Source organism: Eurytemora carolleeae, unplaced genomic scaffold (genome assembly GCF_000591075.1).
Source record: "Eurytemora carolleeae unplaced genomic scaffold, Eaff_2.0 scaffold184, whole genome shotgun sequence".
NCBI lineage: Eukaryota > Metazoa > Arthropoda > Copepoda > Calanoida > Temoridae > Eurytemora > Eurytemora carolleeae.
The window spans coordinates 335,798-357,239 of NW_019397071.1; the positions used below are offsets into that span (position 1 = coordinate 335,798).

The 21,442-nt window shown below is 34.5% G+C and overlaps 2 protein-coding genes and 1 long non-coding RNA gene across 5 annotated transcripts; 2 read left to right on the forward strand and 1 right to left on the reverse strand.

Moving 5' to 3' along the window:
• The first annotated feature begins 2,746 nt into the window (after nt 1–2,746).
• On the forward strand, nt 2,747–13,431 carry LOC111711586 (protein argonaute-2). 2 transcript variants are annotated; one of them, XR_002767287.1, is made up of 12 exons: nt 2,747–3,152; nt 3,408–5,024; nt 5,238–5,353; nt 5,668–5,802; nt 7,278–7,353; nt 7,785–7,878; nt 8,198–8,287; nt 10,006–10,108; nt 10,520–10,594; nt 11,095–11,278; nt 11,880–13,147; nt 13,292–13,431. XR_002767287.1 is itself a non-coding variant. In XM_023485971.1 (11 exons), the coding sequence occupies exons 1-10, from the start codon at nt 2,790–2,792 to the stop codon at nt 11,231–11,233; spliced, it is 2,808 nt and encodes a 935-aa protein (XP_023341739.1). In that variant the 5' UTR covers nt 2,747–2,789; the 3' UTR covers nt 11,234–11,278; nt 11,880–13,431. The 2 variants fall into 2 exon arrangements, 1 of the variants encoding a protein (XP_023341739.1); XM_023485971.1 differs by having other exon boundaries at nt 11,880–13,431.
• Nucleotides 13,432–15,950: 2,519 nt separating this feature from the next.
• LOC111711601 (uncharacterized) lies at nt 15,951–18,680 on the forward strand. Of its 2 annotated transcripts, XM_023486000.1 has the most exons (3): nt 15,951–16,091; nt 18,264–18,519; nt 18,553–18,680. In XM_023486000.1, exons 1-3 carry the CDS (start codon nt 16,023–16,025, stop codon nt 18,639–18,641), a joined length of 414 nt encoding a protein of 137 aa, XP_023341768.1. In that variant the 5' UTR covers nt 15,951–16,022; the 3' UTR covers nt 18,642–18,680. The 2 variants fall into 2 exon arrangements, with proteins under 2 accessions (XP_023341768.1, XP_023341767.1); XM_023485999.1 differs by having other exon boundaries at nt 15,955–16,091; nt 18,264–18,680.
• A 903-nt stretch (nt 18,681–19,583) lies between these two features.
• Nucleotides 19,584–20,349, reverse strand: LOC111711602 (uncharacterized). Its single transcript, XR_002767290.1, has 2 exons — nt 20,219–20,349; nt 19,584–19,894 (listed from the first exon to the last, which is right to left on the reverse strand). It is a non-coding gene; the product is annotated as an uncharacterized LOC111711602 (long non-coding RNA).
• Between the last annotated feature and the right edge of the window lie 1,093 nt (nt 20,350–21,442).

The window sequence follows — 21,442 nt, forward strand, 5'->3', positions numbered from 1 at the left end:
GGGCGTATATATCGGGGGGGGGGNNNNAACCCCCCCCCCCCTGTATACGCCCCTGCATATTAAGATATGATTATTAAAATGTTTGTAAATCATTAGTAAAAATTATCAATAAAAGACATTTTACTGCTAAATGTTTTGGGAGTTAAATTGATAACTGATACACAATGTTTGATTTTAAATCCGGAAACAAGAAAGAATCAAATTAATAAATTTAAAAATAGAAGTGAGAGTTGAAGAAGGAAAAAAGAATTGTGCTTATCTATGAAAAATCGAGATTTGTTTTAAAACATCCGGATCAATTATATCATGTATGACTAAGAGTCATTTCATATAGTCATAGATATAATATGTAATTTCAATCAATGTGTATTTTTTATGTTGATTTAGAATTCATTTATATACTTCTGAACCATTTTGATTTTTAACACATTGAAGTTTTAACACATGTCTAAAGTCTTTTATATTTAGTTTGTGACAAATATTTTTCATAAATTTATCACAGATATATGATTGATTTATACAGTATATTCTATTTTTATACTTTACAGAACTAGCTTGGAAACCCAGCGTTGCCCAGGGTACTCATTGTTACTTCCGCCGTTGACCCGCACTTGGTCGTAAATTACGATTTTATCTAATTTTCTAATAAAAGATACCAGTGCATCTTTCATATTCGCAATGTGTTAATCATAAGTAATGTATAATGCCAGAATATCTAGATTTTAATTCTTGTAAATATCATGCGTAAAATATATGAGATATCATGCGGGAAGAACTTCATGTTTCATTTTTAATAGAGTTGCAAAATCACAACACTTGGTGTCTCTGCTCATCTTTTAGAAACTAAAAGAATTGTAAAAAAATGAAATATTTTTATGACATACATTTTTAGATTATAACAAACATGAGCATCAGGGGCGTACGAGAGCATTTGTTTAGGGGGGGCACACTTTAGTCCCCCCTCCTTGGCAACATTGTGCCCCCCCTGTAAAAACCCCTTTTAGAAACAAAATATTGATACCTTTTTTAACTATGTAAACCATTCGATCATATACCCACTTCCATATTACATGCGTAATAATAAATTATTTATGTAATTTTCTTAAGGAGGGGGGGGGGCAAAATGTTGCCAAGGGGGGGAGGCACAAAATCAGGCAATCCCTCTTAATACTGTGGTGTAAGCTTCAAGGGATGAAAAATATAGATGGAAACGTTTCTAAAAAATTATCTATATTTTCGTAGGATAGATTAGATACATATTGTATTATAAATTATGATATCAAATATATTTTTGCACTGAAGGCAGTATTGATTAATAAAACTTTTTTAGTCTAGGGCAAAAGTGGGATTCTAAAGTATCTTTTTTCTATACGATGTAATCATACTTAAATGGAATACATGCGTAATTTCAAGTGACTCTCCATTTATAGAGTGGCATGTCCGATGTACCTTTGAAATTTTCATTTCTCTATCGTTTCTGAAGCAAGAAATGCGCAAGTCACTTTTGCATAAAATCACAAATGAAAATAATCAGTTTTCAAAATGGGAAAAGTAACACTCACCCCGACCAAATATAACGCCCGGACCTTATTTAACGCCGGGCACTTCACCTAGTCTGGAATAAAATGATACCGATTTTTAAACATATATATGTGGAGTTAAATAACACTATTTTATTTTTTAAATCCCCAATTAAAACAATTCTTTATCGCATATGGTAAGAATGTGTTTTTCTTATTTAATAACTTAGGAACCAGTTCCCTAAGCCTACATAAACTAGATTTATAGTAACACCCTGAACACAGTCAAGCAATAGCTACAAACTGTCTCGGGCGCACCTCTATTTGCGTAGAGAGATGATGAAAAATTTTCTATTTACTTCCAAAAAGTTTAGTTGATCATGCGGTTTTATACTGTGTACAACTTTAAAATTGGTTGGAGAGTAAACGACAAAAAAAGAAAAAGATTCGAAAAGAAAATAAATGTTTTAACTTAATATTTCCCTTTCAACCTAAAAATCATTGCGTGTTTATACATCAACCAGAGACACCTAGTGGAGAAATCTATAAACTCAAAATGATGAACGGTAAAGTTGGATCATACAAGGTAAGTTGAGCAATAGAACTATCATACCATCAGAACTAATTATTTAGCAGTAAGAGGTTCAAGGACAATTAAATTTTTGTTAAATATTAAAATTCCCTATTAAGAATTAATTAAATTTCTCAAACAAATTTCAAAATAAACAAATATTTTGACTGTTTCTTTTTTGAATTTTTCTTGTCCAGATAACCCTTAGGCCAGTTGATACAAAGGAATTTTATTTCAAAGACGACATTTACTAAATTTGAATTTGGCGGGCAGGTGAGAGGAGTACTAAAAACAAGTTTCAAGCAACACAATCACAAAGCAATGGCCGCCATGTTTGTTTAGTGTTAACGAACTCAGCTCAGCTACGCTACGTGTGAATGTAAATATAAACAAATCCAATATTTACGCCAGAAGAATTGTGATCTCTCATTTATTTGAAAATTGTGTAAAAGTTGAATTTCTTCTGAGTTGATTAAACGCAGGATTAATAGAGATTCTTATATGTGAATTGAATAATTTAAATGTTTATTTAGACGCGCACTTCACATTTACGCAGCAATATTTAGTTGATACGCATCATTTCATATTTTGATAGATGATCTATACTTTAACTAGATGTAAGTAATTTTTAGACATGATATTTTTAAAATTTCAGATTATTTTCTCATGAACAATCGCGTGTTTGAACCCTAGTCAGAATGTATCCAGTGGGTCATGGACAACCCCTTGTTCCCGGTCCAGGGCCCGTTGGTCCTCCGGTTCAACAACCATCAGTTGGTCCAGGAACTATTGGGGTTCCTCTACCCCTTGGCCCAAGCACTGGCCCACCCTTAGGTCAGACCCTGGTTCCTAACCCCCTGACAACCCTGGGAGGGGGATTGCCCCCTATAGGGACAATATTATCACCTCAGACGACCCTGACCAGCTCGACCGGTGTCCTTTCACCGGTGGATTCTGGTAGTCCGACCCAATCAATGGATCAACCTCACTTCACATGTCCTCGGCGGCCAAACCTCGGCCGGGAGGGAAGATCCATCCAACTTAGAGCAAATCACTTTCAGGTAATTTTCTATTAAGTAAGCTATCCTGTTCTAGTCGCGACGCTCGGCCCAGAAATTGTTCTAACTTAACCCTGAAATAAGTAAATAAAATAAAAATTTTGTTTCAATTATAGTTGAAATCTAGGTCATGTACAAAATTTATAGGGGAGGGGGTCCGAAAATCTTATACTAGGTCGGTCTGAGCCCAGTTTCTTGTACTTACAAAAATATTTACCCTACTTCTCATAAAATAAATATCAATGTTTTGTTGTTTAGATATCGATGCCACGAGGATATATACATCATTATAATATAAACATTCAACCCGACAAATGTCCAAGGAAAGTTAACAGAGATATTATTGAAACCATGGTACAAAAATACAGCAAAGTGTTTGGAAACATGAAACCAGTATTTGACGGACGAAATAATATGTACACAAGAGACGCCTTGGTGGCCATCGGCAACGAACAGATCGAATTTGAGGTAACACTGCCGGGTGAGGGCAAGGATCGGGTGTTTAGGGTCGCGATGAAGTGGACTGCACAGGTGGATTTATACTCACTTGAGGAGGCTTTGGAAGGACGAAGGAGAGATATACCATACGATGCCATTCAAGCCTTAGACGTTGTTATGCGTCATCTGCCTTCTATGAGATATACGCCGGTTGGCCGCTCATTTTTCTCTGCCCCAGATGGATATTATCATCCCCTGGGCGGCGGACGAGAGGTTTGGTTTGGATTCCATCAGTCTGTCCGCCCGTCACAGTGGAAGATGATGCTCAATATTGATGTGTCCGCCACCGCCTTCTACAAGTCCCAGCCCGTGATTGAGTTTATGTGCGAGGTGCTGGATATCAGGGATGTGAACGAGCAGCGTAAACCCTTGACCGACTCTCAGAGGGTCAAATTCACCAAGGAAATCAAGGGACTTAAGATTGAGATTACTCACTGTGGCGCAATGCGGCGGAAATATCGAGTTTGTAACGTGACCAGACGTCCAGCTCAAATGCAAAGTTTCCCGCTTCAACTTGAAAACGGGCAAACTGTTGAGTGTACAGTGGCTAAATACTTCTTAGATAAATACAAGATGAAACTGAGATATCCTCATCTCCCCTGTCTCCAGGTAGGCCAGGAGCACAAGCATACCTACCTACCCCTGGAGGTGTGTATTATAGTACAGGGACAGCGCTGTATCAAGAAATTAACAGATATGCAAACCTCGACGATGATCAAAGCGACGGCCAGGTCTGCCCCGGACAGGGAGAGAGAGATCAACAACTTGGTGAGGAAAGCTGACTTCAACAACGACCCATATGTCAAGGAGTTCGGGTTGAACATATCACACAACCTGATGGAGGTGAGAGGACGTGTCCTCAATCCTCCGAAACTCCAGTATGGAGGCAGAACACGACAACAGGCGCTTCCCGCCTCTGGAGTTTGGGACATGAGAGGGAAACAGTTCTTTGCCGGAGTAGAAATCAGAGAATGGGCAATTGCATGCTTCGCACCCTCAAGAACAGTGAAAGAAGATGCTTTGCGTAATTTCACCCAGCAGCTGCAGAAGATTAGTAATGACGCAGGAATGCCGATAATCGGTCAACCATGCTTTTGTAAATACGCAAACGGACCTGATCAGGTTGAACCAATGTTCCGGTACTTGAAAACACAGTTCCCAAGACTCCAGCTGGTCGTTGTGGTACTCCCGGGCAAGACACCGGTCTACGCTGAGGTCAAGCGAGTTGGAGACACCGTGCTCGGTGTGGCCACGCAGTGCGTGCAGGCTAAGAATGTCAACAAAACATCTCCACAGACCTTATCAAATCTTTGTCTAAAGATTAATGTGAAACTAGGAGGAGTCAATTCAATTCTTCTGCCGTCAATCCGACCAAAGGTAATAATATTTTTTTATGGGATTGTTCATGATTTAAAAGTTATAAAAAAAATCTTTTTACTGAAATATCAACTCATGATAAAATACGAACTTTCTAAAATAAACAAATCCATTTTCATCCTGCTCAAAAATCCCAAACATTTGATGATGTATTATTTTAAACCCATTTTTTATTTCTGATAAACCTGAAGAAATTATGATGATATTATGAAGGTGTTCAATGAGCCAGTGATCTTCCTTGGAGCTGATGTAACCCATCCACCTGCAGGGGATAACAAGAAACCCAGTATAGCTGCTGTAGTTGGAAGCCAGGACGCTCATCCTTCAAGGTCGGTATTTCAGGGGTGTTTATTTTCTTGAAAAATCACCACCTCCTCTTCCATATGTATGGATTGAATTTTACTGTAGTGAGGAAAATATATGATTTTTTTGTATACTTCAATTAAGTTAAAAAAAGATATAAAAAGTACCCCCCCCCCGTCCTGTACCCAACTACTTGAATTTTAAGGCTTTGTATAACATCTTTTTTCCATTAATGTCAAACCCACCGTTTCCCGCCCAATTATCAAGATTGTGAAATTTAGATTTAGTTTTTAATGATAATGATTTAAAAAAAAATTTCTTCATTTTTTATTATGTTAAGATACGCGGCAACAGTGCGCGTTCAGCAGCACCGTCAGGAGATAATCCACGAACTGTGCGCTATGGTGAAGGAACATCTAACCATGTTCTACAAATCTACCGGGGGATACAAACCACATAGGATAATTATGTACAGGTTAGTTGCACACCTTTAACCGCACAGACAAGGGTTTATATTTATTTGATGAACCCCCCCCCCCCTTTCAAAAAGAATCTCTATAATATTAGAAATATTAACGTGTAGAAGAGGTCCTTTTATGGTTTTTATCAATGAATTGGGGAATGATTTTTTGGGTAGAAAATAAGAGGAACTTATCTTGGAAGTTATCATATTTCCTCGGGTAAGGTGGGGTCTTTTTTAACAATTTATTATTTGTTAATTTTTTATCTTATAAATTGGAGACAGTTGCAGACAAATTCTGATTTGTTTTTTCTTCTTGTCATTGTTTCTCTCCTTCCTTTTTTCTTTTCCTTCTGTTGACTTTCCCTGATTCTGATAATTCTGAAAGAAGATTATAATTTCTCAAAACCAGTATTTATAGGGACACACTGCTCCAATGTATTAGTTTCCAGTTTTCTTTGTTGTCTAACTCAAGAATGCCTGACTTGATAAGCTGATTGAAGGTTAATGCATTGCTGACTAAGCTTTAACTCACACTTAATATATTTTTTGGGAGGTAAAATGGAGGGGGGAGGGGATGTCTCCCCGCCCTTTCTCCTTATCTCCCTAAGATTTCTTTTTTCGCCAACGGGAAAATTGACAATTGATACTGTAGACCTTATTGGAGTTCCTACCATTTTAATGTTCAAGTTCCTTTTTTCTTGTTTCTTATTTGTAGGTTCTGCAATTTTTTTGAGTTCCATTTCTAAATCCTGGTTACGCCTAGTGGTCTTAAAAATGGAGCCGACAACATTATTCAATTCAATACCAAATGCTATATGTGACAAATAGATAGGGTTGATTGAGGTGTAGGAGTTGGAAGTTTGGATAGGTCAGGAATGGTGTCAAGGGACTCCCATAGCATAGAAAATGCCTACTTTCCTCCGATTTTATATTGTTTCCCAGTCTACGGAATTTAAGGTTTTTCTCCATTGGAGTTGCACCGCATTAAAAAATGGGGAGTTGTTGCCTTTGTTGCTCCAGGATGTGGCATTTTCGACAGTAATCCAGTCTTCATAGTCGACCAAGTATCGCAGCCAGTAGAGTAAAATAAAAACGACATCTTAGGGCAATGGTTACCCACCTCTCAGGATTATTTTTTTAGTTTTCTAGTTTTCTTGATTCTGGCGAGCTATTTTCTTTCTTTCTTTTTGAGGTGTGGTGACGTCATGTTTAATTTGCATAGTGCTCCCTGTCCAAATATAGGCCAGGCTACTTAGAGCAGATCACTGCTTTTTGTGCCCTAACCTTCCCAGTGGTAGCTATCAACTGATTAGGTGGGGTTAATTTAGAAGCAGGTTAGTGTACAGTTATACTGTAAAGTAACTTTAAATTGAGACAAATTGAGACTTATTGAGAGAAAATGGAAAAAAGTGAGAAACTAAGAGAAACTGAGACAAACTTAAAAACTTAGATAAAAAAATGATAAAAAGAGAATTTGATCTATTTAGGGACGGAGTAAGTGAAGGACAGTTTATGCATGTTCTCCAGCACGAGCTCACAGCTATCAGAGAAGCATGTATAAAGGTAGAAACATCTAACTCAAATTTTCTAATCCCTATATCTTTACAACTTGATGGTGTTAACTTTTGTTTATTTAAACTTAGACTATCTTATCTAACAGTATTTTTAGTTTGAAAGGACAAAGGTCTACGACAACGGGTAACAAATCAGAGGTTGTGACAAAGACTCAATTTCTTTATTCAATTAAAAAAAATAGAAATTGATAAAAATTGATTTTGCAGCTCTAATCTAGTTTTGTTTGTCAATATAAAAATAGACTTTTTTGAATATCATTGATTAAAAAAGATGAATATTTTAATTGAATTAAAAACCCGATCGAAGGAAAAAACAAGTTACTTTATTTTTTACACTTAAGTTGGTGGGGAATCCTGATAGGATGGTAATTAGAATAATATATCATTGTGAAATACATTGTGTTAATGACTTTTTTTTAGTTGGAGCCTGATTATAAACCTGGAATCACATTTATCGTGGTTCAGAAGAGACATCATACAAGACTATTCTGCTCAGATAAGAAGGAACAAAGCGGTAAGCTTATAATATCAAAATCAGTAAAAATGCATTAAAATTCAAGAATTTTAAAAAGTTGAGAATTTAGAAGAAAGATTATTTGTTTCGTAAGTACAAAAAAAATTTAGAAAAAATCAGGAGATATAAAGAGCCTACAGAAATTATAATTGGGAAGACATATTTTATGTGGAACTTAATAACTAAATATTCTATTTACGTCCTACAAAGAAATACAATTAATAGAAACAGGTTTAAAATTTATTTTTTATTATAGCAAAGTGTTAACTTCAATATCAACTTAAGAAGTAAAAACTAACGCTGTTTTTGTGTTGTAAAGGTAAGAGTGGAAATATACCTGCTGGAACTACAGTTGATATTGGTATCACGCATCCTACGGAATTCGATTTCTATCTCTGCTCACATCAAGGTAAAAATCGATTTGTTTGATTGATTCTTAGTTTTTTTTTTGAAAAGCTTAATGTTTCCTTTATTTATATGTTTGATCGAAGATTGAGCTTAGAATCAAATAATTGATTGATCACAGGGTGAATCAAACAAAGTGTGAATAAAATCCCATGATAATTCTACAGGGGTGTATATTTTTCTGTCGGGGGAATTTTCATTTCTCTATCGTTTCTGAAGCAAGAAATGCGCAAGTCACTTTTGCATAAAATCACAAATGAAAATAATCAGTTTTCAAAATGGGAAACATGGATGTTTAATGTAATACTTGATCAGACAAAGCTTTGAAGGGTATTGTTGTGAATCAGAATATATTTCAATTCTTTTCTTAATCTTTTAGTTTTGGGTGAGTGCAATGCAATGTAGAATGTAGATTCCATTGCCTCAGGGGGGGGGGGGCGAGGGGCTCAGCCCCCTCGTACGCCCCTGATGAGCATAGTCTAGAAAAGTTTCACATTGAATTTTGTATTACGTATTTCTTTTAGATAATACATAGATAAATAATTATGGATTTATAAAGGAAAGGACGTTCATGTATTTTTAAACACATCAGCATATATTGAATATTATGAAAACTTGAATTTTCACATGTATAAATCCCGACCCGAATTCACATCTTGGTCCAAGAGGTCAATAATTGATTCAATCTGGGAGGAGGAACGTGTAATTGACGTCTACCTGTTTCTCAAGTAAGTAATTCTGTGTTATTAGCCTAGGAACTATTCTCTAAGCCTAAAAAAACTAATGATTTGGTGATCAACCTGAACATTAAAGCTATTAACATTAGGCGCACCTCATTAATACACGAGTCGTAATGACAAAGCGTCTCCTCTTTTAATTAATATAGAAACTATGCCAAACTGGTCGGAGCGATAAATGGAAAATAAACAATTTTGTTTTCAGAACAAATATTAAGTATAAAGGTAAAAGGTACTTTAATGAAAAGTTTTAGAATTCCTAAAGATTTTGAAATATTTGATCCAGAGTAGATACTGTCAGGCTTGCAGAGACACCTAGCGGTCATTTCATGAACTGGAAATTTCTACAACCGGTGTAGCGTAAGATATAGACCAGGTGTAGCGTTACATCCAGACCGGGCGTTATATTTGGTCCGGGTGAGTGTTACATGTGAAATCCATGTACAAAATTGATAGATACATGTTTTGTTTATATTTTCATTATTTGTAATTTTTCTCCTATAAAGCTTCACTTTTCTCATATTATATTAAATAATTGAAAACATAGTTTAACTTTCAAAAGTTTTTTTTTCAAAACATGGTTTTAGATGCTCCGCCCCCCCCCCCTTACCAGGGGTCGATAAAATTCCATCTAATACGATCCCAAAGTTGATTGATCGATATTAGGGGAAGAAATTAGCCAAGTTGATTTGTATACCAATTGTAAGTATGATTTAAAGTTTAGAAAACATTCCATACTGCAGAATGTATGATGTATAATTGTTTTATATACCATAATTTATCTCTTATGTTAACTAACATACTTAACACCCATCTGCACGTACACAAAAACTTGCCAAAGTTCAAAAATGACACAGAAAGTGCATTTTCATGCACCTAAATGTACTTTCAACCCCTAACCCATTTGGGATCAGAAATGGAACTATATGGACTCCTGCCCTAATCACAATATGTGGATTTGATTAATTGATTGATTGTTTTTCAGGTATCCAGGGAACCTCCCGACCTAGCCACTACCACGTCCTCTGGGATGATAATAGGTTCGAGGCTGATGAACTCCAGCAGCTCACATACCAACTCTGCCACACGTAAGTTTACATATCAGTATTATATTCTATTATTTCTATAAATTCTATTTTGAAGACAATTTTACCCCAGTGCTGTAGAAATGTCGGCGCATTTTTTAAGGGGATTTCATCGCTAAACGGTGAAAAATGTGAGATTTAAAGGGTAATATTTAAGGTTAAAGTGTTGAGAAAAAGGGAAAAATCTAAACAACGTGTTGAAAATCTAAATATAATATTACCCTCTTTAAAGGTTGTTTGTATTTCTGTATGAAATTCGAAAATCTTGGGCCGCAAGTAGCAAAGACGAGCACGGAAATCAAATAGGCTAATCCCATTATAGAGTGCGTCATATTTCTTTTTATACACTTTATATTAATCTCAGTTCATCAAATAAGTAAAATTAGAAACCTTTTTATAAATCGATTTTTTAAGATACGTGAGGTGCACGCGATCCGTCTCCATCCCTGCTCCAGCGTACTACGCACATCTGGTTGCATTCAGAGCCAGGTAGAGAAATATTTAAATTTTAGATTAGAATCCATTTTTTATTTTATCTGATCCGGATTCGCGAGTGGTCCTGTACAAAAATGGATCCGGATCCAACTCATGAATATTAATTTTGCAAGTTTCTTTAATCAATAAAAATTAAAAAAGTTTTTTTCCCGATGTTTTTCTTGATATTTTGCCATGTCGATCCGGATCCGTGGACCCGGATATTTTGAGGAGACGGATTAAGGGAATTAAAATGTTACGGAACCTAAGCTAGATCCGAAGAGGACAGAACACCTACGGATTAATTAAAATTCCTTTCAGATATCCTGCGGTGGTCACTGGTCATACTCTTCAGGGATAACTTTTATTGAGGGGTCAAGCATTAATCCTCAAATTTTTAAGTGTCCACATTGGATATCGATATCAAGTGTTCGAGATTAACGATACTCCTTTTAAAAGCTGTAACTCCTACTATTTCTCATTTTTATTTTAGACTTTATTTTAACATATTTTAGATATCATCTGGTTGAGAAGGAACATGATAGTGGTGAAGGAAGCCACCTATCTGGAGGCTCGGAAGACCGTGCGCCAGCTGCCATGGCGCGCGCCATTACTGTGCATGCGGATACAAGGAAAGTTATGTACTTTGCATAAACGCACATCAATGCTCATCGGCCCCACACATTCACTAATACTTAGGTAACATTTAAATATATTAAATATTTTTATATGTTCAAGTCTGCATTTTCATTGTGATTTAATTTTCTCTTTTTTTCGTCTATTTTTATGTACACTGTACACTGTACAGTCGTCGTTGTATATATCAAAACAATGAAGACGACTTACGATTTTAATTTTTGATTTCTACTAAGCTTTCCAACAGCATGGATACACATAAACAACCAATTAAAGCATGTGAGGTCAGGCCGGAAATTGCCTCGAGGCAGGTACTATATGAGGTTATAGCTCAGTAACCAGAGGTCTCAGGAGTCTGAAATTTTGGATTTAATGTTTTTTCATGATATGCTAGCTGTGAGAAAAATTTAAAGAAAATCCATGACATTGACTTCAATAAAGAATGACCCAAAATTGTGATTTGGGAAAAGCTTGCTAGAATTCAAAACTTTGAAAAGTTGTCTTCATGGTATTGATATAAACGTTGACCAGTCTCTCTTCATTTAATTCCTTAATTTACTTGAGTATTTTACTATTTCAGCCTCTCGTTTTTCTGTTTAAAAATTATCCAAGTTCATTAAAAAAGATGAGTAAAAAGAGGTTAATATTCTTGTTTTTATTTCAGAAGATTAGAGTTGTATATTGCACAGTGTACCTGGAACTTCCCCTCCCCCTTCAGTGGCAACAAGGGGGTTCAGCCAGTAGAAGGCTTTCATGTACATTGTACACAGCGCCGTATTGATCACAAACGGTACATAGATTGTCCCTGATAAAGGCAAGAGTCAACAGTTTAAAGAAGAATTAAAATCAATAGTAAACCTGATATGTCTCCATTCTCTTTATCCTGCTCCATTGTTATTTCCCTCCGTTCTCCCTCATAATAATGTAATCACTGTGAAAGCAAACCAATTTTTACACCAACACATCTTCTCTACTAGTACCTATGTAATTCGCATTCTCCTCGTACTGTACTGTACAATTGTACACTACACTGTACACGGTACTTGCATAGTTATTTCACTGCTTTGCCAAATCTGTTGTTAGTTGCCTAATTGTTATTAATTGATTGTTTGTGCTTAATTATGATGTACATAGGATGCTGTACAATGTAAGTGTACAACACAAATGTTTCTTTTTATACGCTGGATTGCGTTTAAGCATTATAGTACAAAATTTTTATCTCATCATGTACCTTTTTTACAGCATCAGTAGTGTACAACGTTAAGTGTACTGCAATTAATTTCTGTTCATGAAAATTTCTAAAGATGTAAATATGTTCAAATATCATTGACATAGCTCTGTGTTAAAAAATTTATTAGTCCGCTAGAACTGTGAGCTGATCTGTGAGCTATGTATACCTCGGTTGACCTTCATGAATGATTGGTTGACACTAAGCGCGGAGATCAAGCCTGCCCTAGGTATACCCACGTGTCACGTGATCACTCTGACCGCGCTTCAGGCGCGCTCTGTATCTCCAGCCTGCCCGAGCACGTGCCAGGGGCGCTTCACGCCACGTTGATCTCCGTTGCTTTGAAAGTAACCAGTGTATTCACAAACCCGGAGTACAGAAAGAACTTGTATCCGGAGAAATTTAACCCAACCTTGAATCCTCTTTTAAATCTTTTACTCCTCTCACTTGTACACCATGTACCTGTACACAATTTACATGTACAAGCTTTTCTCCCTATTTTATGTACACATGGTTGTGTGTGTACTGCATGAATGTTTGTATGTAAAACTGGATCCGGTAATATCCTGCCTAGCAACAACGTGGAATTAGTTTATAAGGGTTAATATATATATCAATATATATATATTATATTCGTTTCTAGTATCAATTATATTTGTCTTTTCTGTCACACAAGCATTTTATTCCATTTTATTTGTTACAGGGTGAGCCTTAACTCAAATGTTTTAAGTTTTTTGTACTTAATCTTTTTTCAAATATTTTTCCACTTCTTAGAAGGAACTAATGCGCAAAATTCCCAAGTAAAGCGGAAAGTGATTTAATATTTTACTTTTCACCCTGTATCATAGGTTAACATTATTCATGTCGATATAAAAGTCTTATTACAAATGCAACTATTTGGTCCAGTAAAGCTGATCTTCAATAATTCTAAATATATTGAAATATCATTTTTTGTATTTTTTTTTTGGCAATATATTTGTTTGTAATATTTGTGTTTTTATCAGGCAAGCAAGCTTTTAGGAGTTAATAAGTAAAGCAAATGTTTAAGTGTTCGCGAAAAATTAAAGGGGGGTATAGGCTTACGGCGAAAAATTGTCAATGGTGATTGCTACTAATCTTACTTCTATCTGTTGCGTCTATCAGAAGAAAATGGTTAAAATCGACTCATACCGAAAAACGTGGCGTCCATACAAATTCAGAAAGATGCAAGACTCGGATCGTAAAAGAAATAAATTTAATTCCATAAAAACCCAATAAGATATTACAAACTATTATCATCGTTAATTTTTCGATCCATTCGTGTACAGTTGATATTTAATGGTATTTTTTATTTCTTATATACATTTTTTGGTTAAAATTGTAAGGTTCGTTTCATCAAAATTAGATACTCTGCTACAGTGAGAACCAGAAAACTATAGTTAGAAAGACAGCATCACAGTGTATTTGATATCGTTACAAAGCAAAACATTTTAATTTCTAACTTATTAAATCACTTATTCAGTTAAATGGGTCGGGGTAATTTCCTAGAGAATGATTTTTTGACCCCCCCCCCTCATATCAATTTTGTACATTGTTACCATTGGTCATGTGGCCGCATCGCCCGGCTCCTAGCCTGTCCTAGCCGCGGTGTTCGGCCCAGAAATTGTCCTAACCTAACCTAATACTAAAATAATTAAAAAAAAAATAATAATCTTGCTGAAATCATGTACGAAGTTGATAGAAAAGTGAATAACTACTAAAGTGGAGCAGACTAAGGAAACGACGACAGATTGGGTTTGGAAATAATTGCATAAAAAGATTTCCCTTGGAAAGTAGACTAGATAGATAGACTAAAGATCCATGTAAATGTCGCCTTCAGTTAGAACTTCGAAATTTTCATAACAAAAAATTTTGAATGTTCGTTTGTAGCTTATATGTAAATACTATATAGTCGCTTAATCAATTCATTGATTTTGCCAGGCACTTCTAATTCTATAGAAAATATCGTCGTTTTTCTAACTTAAAAACTATTAATTACTCTTTTTGTTGTAACTATGCGATTCCAATGCCACTTTTTCGTCTCCTTTTTTAAATTGGATCCGGCTATTAAGTACTTCTTTTAAGTTTTGCTGATTTCTTTTACAAAAAAAAATTTCCAAAAATGTCTTCTTTTGTTTTGATTTTTATGCAAAGACTTGGTTTAAACATTCTATTATTACTAGGAAGGTTTTAATGATATCTCGATAGATGACCCTAAAGAACTTTTCCATAACTTCAAATTTTTGTAGAAATAAAAATTAACATAGATACAAAATTTTGGAAATTGTTTATCTATATCTGGTGTATTGATTGGAAAGTATGACGAGATGTGAAAATATTCTCACATTTTATTCTAGTTTTATTACCCAAATAAGAACCAATTTTAAAAACTTACATAAGAACTGTCAATTTAGGTATTCTAATCAAACTAAATTCTGAACAAAAAATCTGCAGTTTAACGTAATATTGTACACAATATAAATTATACATTGTTTTTCTTTTGGACTTCTTTTGGTCTTATAATTATGTTTTTTTTTTTAACTAAACCAGCGGCAATTTATACAACTTTTTAACTACAAATAATGGTTCATTGAGTTTTTTGTTTTGTAATTTTTGTTTGCATTTATTTATATTTTCTAATCTTTTTTTTAAGAAAATGATAAAATTTCCAATAACATTTTTTTTAATGAATAAACAATCGAGGTTTACAGGGTATTAACTTATAATAAGGGAAACTATTTTTTAGAAATAATTAAGCAAGAAATTTTGAGGGAACTTACAAAAAAGTTGAAAACTTTACTGAATTTTGATTATTAAAAAACAATTTGCAACAAACTCAAATTTTTAATCCCTATATGTGTACAACCTGATGGCGTAAACCTATGATATTTTAAACTTAAACTATTTAATCTTACAAAATTCATAGTTTGAAATATCTTAGATCCACATTGGTTTGAAATCATAGTTTTTGGCAAAGACTCCATTCCTTTTAAAGAAACAAACAACAAAATGATGAGACTTTATTTCACTAATCTTTGTATTTCCAAATCTATCTTATGGTTGATAAGAAGATTATTTTTTTCCATTTGAAATATATTTAATTACTGGCTGAACTGTCGGGCGTTGCCCGTAAAAAAATGGAATTTTGAAGAAAAAATCTAAATTTTTGAGAAAAAAAAATTTCGAAGTTTATTAGTAAATTTTTTTTTCATTCAATGTAAAGGTAAAAATTCCAAGAAAGAGCTCAAACTTTTTTAATAATTGTACAATTAGACGATGGTAAGAAAAAATACTAATGTTGTAAGTAAAATACGAGTGTGGGTTTAGGTCTGGTTACAAGTTTGCTTTGATAACTAGCCTAGCAATAGTATTTCCTTGTTTCCATAATTATGTAATTTTATTTAAGCCTTGTTCAAATTCCGAAACCTCTTCACTTTCCAGAGTTTTTCTTTAAATTTGATTTGTTTTGCATCGTTAACCTTGGATTTTGCTTTAATTGAAACCTGATATAAGACCTGAGATTAGTTGTAATATAGTTCATACACTTAGTTCTAATTTAACATGCATTTTTCTTGGTTGCTCTGCTCTGTCCTCAGCTCCGGGGTTCTAGGAACTTGGAAGAATAGAGAGGTAAACCAATCCGGAGATAGGTAAACCAACCAGGAGACTGGTAAACTAATCCGGAGACAGGTAAACAAACCCGGAGATAGGTAAACCAACTTATAGATGGGCAAACCAACCCGGAGACAGGTAAACCAACCTGGAGATAGATAAACCCACCCGGAGATAGATGAACTAAACTAGGGATAGATAAACCAACCTGGAGATAGATAAATCAACCTGTAGATAGGTAAACCAAACTGGAGATAGGTTAACCCACCTGGAGATAGGTAAACCCACCTGGAGAGGAGATAGATAAACCAACCTGGAGATAGGTACACCAACCTGGATATAGGTAAACCAACCCGGAGATAGGTAAACCAACCAGGAGACAGGCGAACCAACCTGGAGACAGGAATCTAACCTAGAGTGAGCTGTGAATCTAACCTAGAGTCAGGTATCAAACCTGGAGACAGGTATCTAGCCTTGAGACAGGATATTTAACCTGGAGACAGCTATCTAACCTGGAGACAGGAATCTAACCTGGAGACAGGTATCTAAACTGGAGACAGAAATCTAACCTGGAGACAGGTATCTAACCTGGAGACAGGTATCCAACCTGGAGACAGGTATCTAACCTGGAGACAGGTATCTAACCTGGAGACAGAAAACTAATCTGGAAACAGGAATCTAACCAGGAGACATGTATCTAACCTGGAGACAGGCAAACCAACATAAAGACAAATATCTATCTTAGAGACAGCAATTTATACAAAGAAGGGAATGTTTCTGTTTGATGTTCGAAATGTTTTCGCAACTAAAAACGTTTTGCTCTCCGGAGAATTTCTAGGTTATGCTACAGTGATAACCAGAAAAGTCTGGAATAAAAAGACGACATTTAAACTGTTATTAATTTAGATAGTCAAATAAACATGAAGCAGAACAATTGTGCAGTGTACACAGACCCATTTCACTTAATAAGTGATTTAATTACTTACTAGTAAAACTTTTTACTTTGTAACGCCAACAAATGCCTTTGATTTTATGTCGTCTTCCTATTTTATGGTTATCACTGTGCCTTTCTTCCAAGATTTATCTTAGCAGATATCAGTCTACTTTCTCAATATTTCTAGGTTATGCTACCTTTTTTTCCTAGATTTATCTTAGCAGATATCAGTCTATTTTATTAATATTTCTAGGTTATGCTACCTTTCCTCCTTGATTTATCTTAGCTAATATCAGTCTATTTTATTAATATTTCTAGGTTATGCTACCTTTCTTCCTAGATTTATCTTAGCTAATATCAGTCTATTTTATTAATATTTCTAGGTTATGCTACCTTTTTTTCCTAGATTTATTTTAGCAGATATCAGTCAATTTTCTCAATATTTCTAGGTTATGCTACCTTTCCTCCTTGATTTGTTTTAGAGGTTGTCAGTCTATTTTCTTAATATTTCTATCACTGATTTACGATTTTCATGATACTTCTAAGCGGATTTCATCTTGATATTTCTTTGCGGATTCAATCATTTTATTTTCATGATCTTATTAGTATATCTACGAACTTTTAGCCGGAATTATCATTATCAAGGCATTGTTGTTGATATTTTTTTGGGATTCAATTATTTTCCTGATATTTTCATGATACTTTCAATTTCTAGTCTGAATTAATCTTGATATTTCTCGACGGATTAATGCAATTTCTTGGCGGATTTAATTGATCTCTTGATATTTTTAAACAGATTCAAGCATTTTTTGATGTTTCTGCGCACTTCATTGGCGGATTCAAGCATTTCTTATTTGTATGCGGAAATAATAGTTTTCTTATATTTTAAAGGCGGATTTAATGAATTGATTATATTACTTGGGATTTAATCAATATTGCTATAGGCAGATTTCACGATTTTTAATATTTTTTGATGGATTCAAGCAATTTCTTGATATTTCTAGGTAGATTCAAATAATTTCTTGATATTTCTTGGCTGATTCATGCAATTTCTTGATAATTCTCTGCGGATTTAATTTTTTTCTTGATATTTTTAAACGGACTTTAACAATTTCTTGATGTTTCTGTCATTTCTTCAAATTTTTAAGGCGGAACTAAATAATTTTATACTTCAAGGCGGTTTTAAACGATTTCCTGATATTTCTAGAGAAATATGATGATATTTCTTGGGATAATTAAATTTTTCATATTTACAGGCGGATTTCTCGTATGGAGAACAGGTAAACCATGATATGGGTAAAGCTGTGCATGATGCTCGGGAGACAGTTTCCGATCTACTCGATGTAAAGCATAATAGTATGGAGCAAGCATACAAGTATGATCAAGGGGAGAAGAAGCCAAAGGACGGAAAACCAATGGAAAAGCCCGCCAATGAGAAACTTCTGGAAAACCAAATGGTAAAGCAAATGCCCACAATGGAAAAACATGCGGAAAAGCCTATGCCCGCAATGGAAAACCCCGCGGAGAAGCCTTTGCCCGCAATTAAAAAACCTATGGAAAAGCCAATGCCCGCTAAAGAACCTATGCATCCCAAGGAAATGCCTAAAGAATCTATGTCAAGTGGAAAATATTGAGTTCTAACGTAAAAAAATATACAACTTTTCTTGTTACAATTTATTATTTAAATTAAAAATTTTTAACAAAATTTTAAAAAGTACAGTGAATTTTCTCTGACTTGTGTGTTGTTTTTAAGCTTATCTGTAGTTTTCATTTTTCCAGGAATGCTGACTCAACTAATTGAAGGTTCATGTTCAAATTTATCGTTCAACATTCTTAAACAGTTTGTAGAAAACTTTCACTGCACTAATCGGGGTTTGAAAATTCTGAGGATATTAATTCTCAGTACTCTGCCTTAATATTGACAAATGGGATAAGAAAGGTTAGGAAAGGGGTGGATATTTTCGATAAAAGAATTTTGGTTCTTGTAAGTTCATCTCTGACACAGTGCTTCAGAATACAGCCTCGTCTACACCAATCATTTCCTTGCAACTGGCATATTATAAACTGGTATCATAGTGCATAGTGCACACCCATCAGTATTCTAATGCAAGGTTTACAGAGTTACCGTCTCTTCTGGCAAGAGGGAGGGGGAAGAGAACCGTAGATTAACCCCTCCTTCTCTGCACTATTATTTTCTTTTTTTTTTCCAAGTGGAGTGTACTGCCATGTTATTCCACACAGGGTTCTGTTCAGTCACAATAAACTGTAGAGAGTTGTATAAGAACCTGACTGTTCTGAGCTCCCAATTGATGCCTACACTAGATCCAGATTCAATCGAAAGAATTAACGTCTTTCCTACGAGTTCGGATACTTAATAACAGCTAACCAGGCTTGTTATTAAGGAGTATATTTAAAGCTGCAAGTAGCAAAATCTGGATCCAGCTAGGTAAAAATCTTCCATTCTCCATGTTAATAATACAGGGTTTACAGATTAATGCAGGCCTTTAATGCTTCTTGTAGTTCCGTTTAATTCTTTTCCATTTGTGTGCCACTATGTCTAATTAAATGATATATGATGAAATTTGAAATGTTTATTTAAAACTTATTACGGAATATATTGGAGCGTTATTAAATCGTGGAGCTGATTGCTGTAAGGGACCTGCTCAACTGTTGGTATAGATGAATCCTAGAACCCGGAGCTTCTAAGGTGCAGAACTGTTGAAGGATGCTGCTAGAAGCTAGTATAGATGAATCCTAGATCCCGGAGCTTTCTGGTTCAGGACTGTTGAAGGCTGCTGCTGTAAGCTCCTTAAAATAGAATTCAACTGCTGGTATCATCTTTTCAAGATTCCAAAGTTAGTTTAAAGGCACCACTTCAACCTTGAGCCTATAAGTAAAAAATGCAACAGAGTGCAAACAGGATGTTACACATATAAATACATTTTAACAATTTTATCAAGAAAGCACAACTATCAATTTTTAAGAGTTTTTTGTGCATTCGTTAGTGATGTTTACAAGTTTTAGATTATATAAACACCCGGCAGAGTTCCTATATATGGATGATTGAGTTCCAATTCCAGAACTCAACATTTTTTAAGATTAATATTTTAACATTCTTTGTTAAAAATGCATACTTTGAACTCCCTTACAGTGTATACGCCCCCACACCCCTGGCTAAAGTTTTTCTAGTTTGAAATTTTCTCTCTCTCACCCCTTATGTCTGAGTACTCTTAGAAGCGCTGAGACAGAGCCAGTTGTTGCTCCTCTTAAAGCTAGATGTTTACTGAAAAATATACGACTTACCTTTATGAAAATTGAATAGTGCATCAGAAATATATAATTCTAAATTTTGCTTTATTCAAGAGCTTATAACAAAACCTTTCGTTTTAACTAAAGCTTACTCTGTAACTAAACTTCACTCTTTAACTAAACCTTACTCTTTAACTAAACCTTACTCTAACTAAACCTTATTCTTTAACGAAACCTTACTCTTTAACTAAACCTTACTCTTTAACTAAACCTTACTCTTTAACTAAACCTTACTCTTTAACTAAACCTTACTCTTTAACTAAACCTTACTCTTTTACTAAACTTTACTTTTTAACTGAACCTTACTCTTTAACTGAACCTTACTCTTGACTAAACCTTACTCTTGACTAAACCTTACTCTTGACTAAACCTTACTCTTGACTAAACCTTACTCTTTAACTAAATCTTACTCTTTAACAAATCTTTACTCTGTAACTAAATTTCACTCTTTAAGTGAACCTAACTCTTTAACTAGACCTTACTCCTTAGCTAAATTTTGCTTTTTAACTACACCTTCCTCTTTAACAAATCTTTACTCTGTAACTAAATTTCACTCTTTAAATGAACCTTACTCTTTAACTAAACCTTACTCTTTACTAAATTTTACTCTTTAACTGAACCTTACTCTTTAACAAATCTTTATTCTGTAACTAAATTTTACTCTTTAACTGAACCTTACTCTTTAACAAATCTTTATTCTGTAACTAAATTTTACTCTTTAACTAAACCTTACTTTTTAACTAAACGTGTGTCTTTAACTGAACCTTCCTCTTTAACAAATCTTTACTCTGTGACTAAATTTCACTCTTTAGTGAACCTTACTCTTTAACTGAACCTTACTCTTTAACAAATCTTTACTCTGTAACTAAATTTTACTCTTTAATCGAACTTTCCTCTTTAACTGAACCTTACTCTTTATCTAAACCATACTCTTAAAGTAAATTTGACTCTTTAACTGAACCTTACTCTTTAACTAAACCATACTCTAACTAAATCTTAATCACTAACTAAATTTTACTCTTTGGCTAAATTTTGCACTCTTTAACTGAATCTCTTAGAATGCTCTTAGACTAAACCTTCCTCTTTAATTAAACTTCACTCTGTATCTAAACCTTACTCTTAAATA

Bases quoted from the DNA above. Each gene is read 5' to 3' on its own strand.
- LOC111711601 (XM_023485999.1), top strand. From the start codon at position 16,023: ATGCATTTTTCTTGGTTGCTCTGCTCTGTCCTCAGCTCCGGGGTTCTA. The intron at 16,092-18,263 runs GTAAACCAATCC...TCATATTTACAG, and splicing joins GAACTTGGAAGAATAGAGAG to GCGGATTTCTCGTATGGAGA.
- LOC111711586 (XM_023485971.1), top strand. From the start codon at position 2,790: ATGTATCCAGTGGGTCATGGACAACCCCTTGTTCCCGGTCCAGGGCCC. The intron at 5,803-7,277 runs GTTAGTTGCACA...TGATCTATTTAG, and splicing joins CATAGGATAATTATGTACAG to GGACGGAGTAAGTGAAGGAC. The intron at 10,109-10,519 runs GTAAGTTTACAT...CGATTTTTTAAG, and splicing joins ACATACCAACTCTGCCACAC to ATACGTGAGGTGCACGCGAT.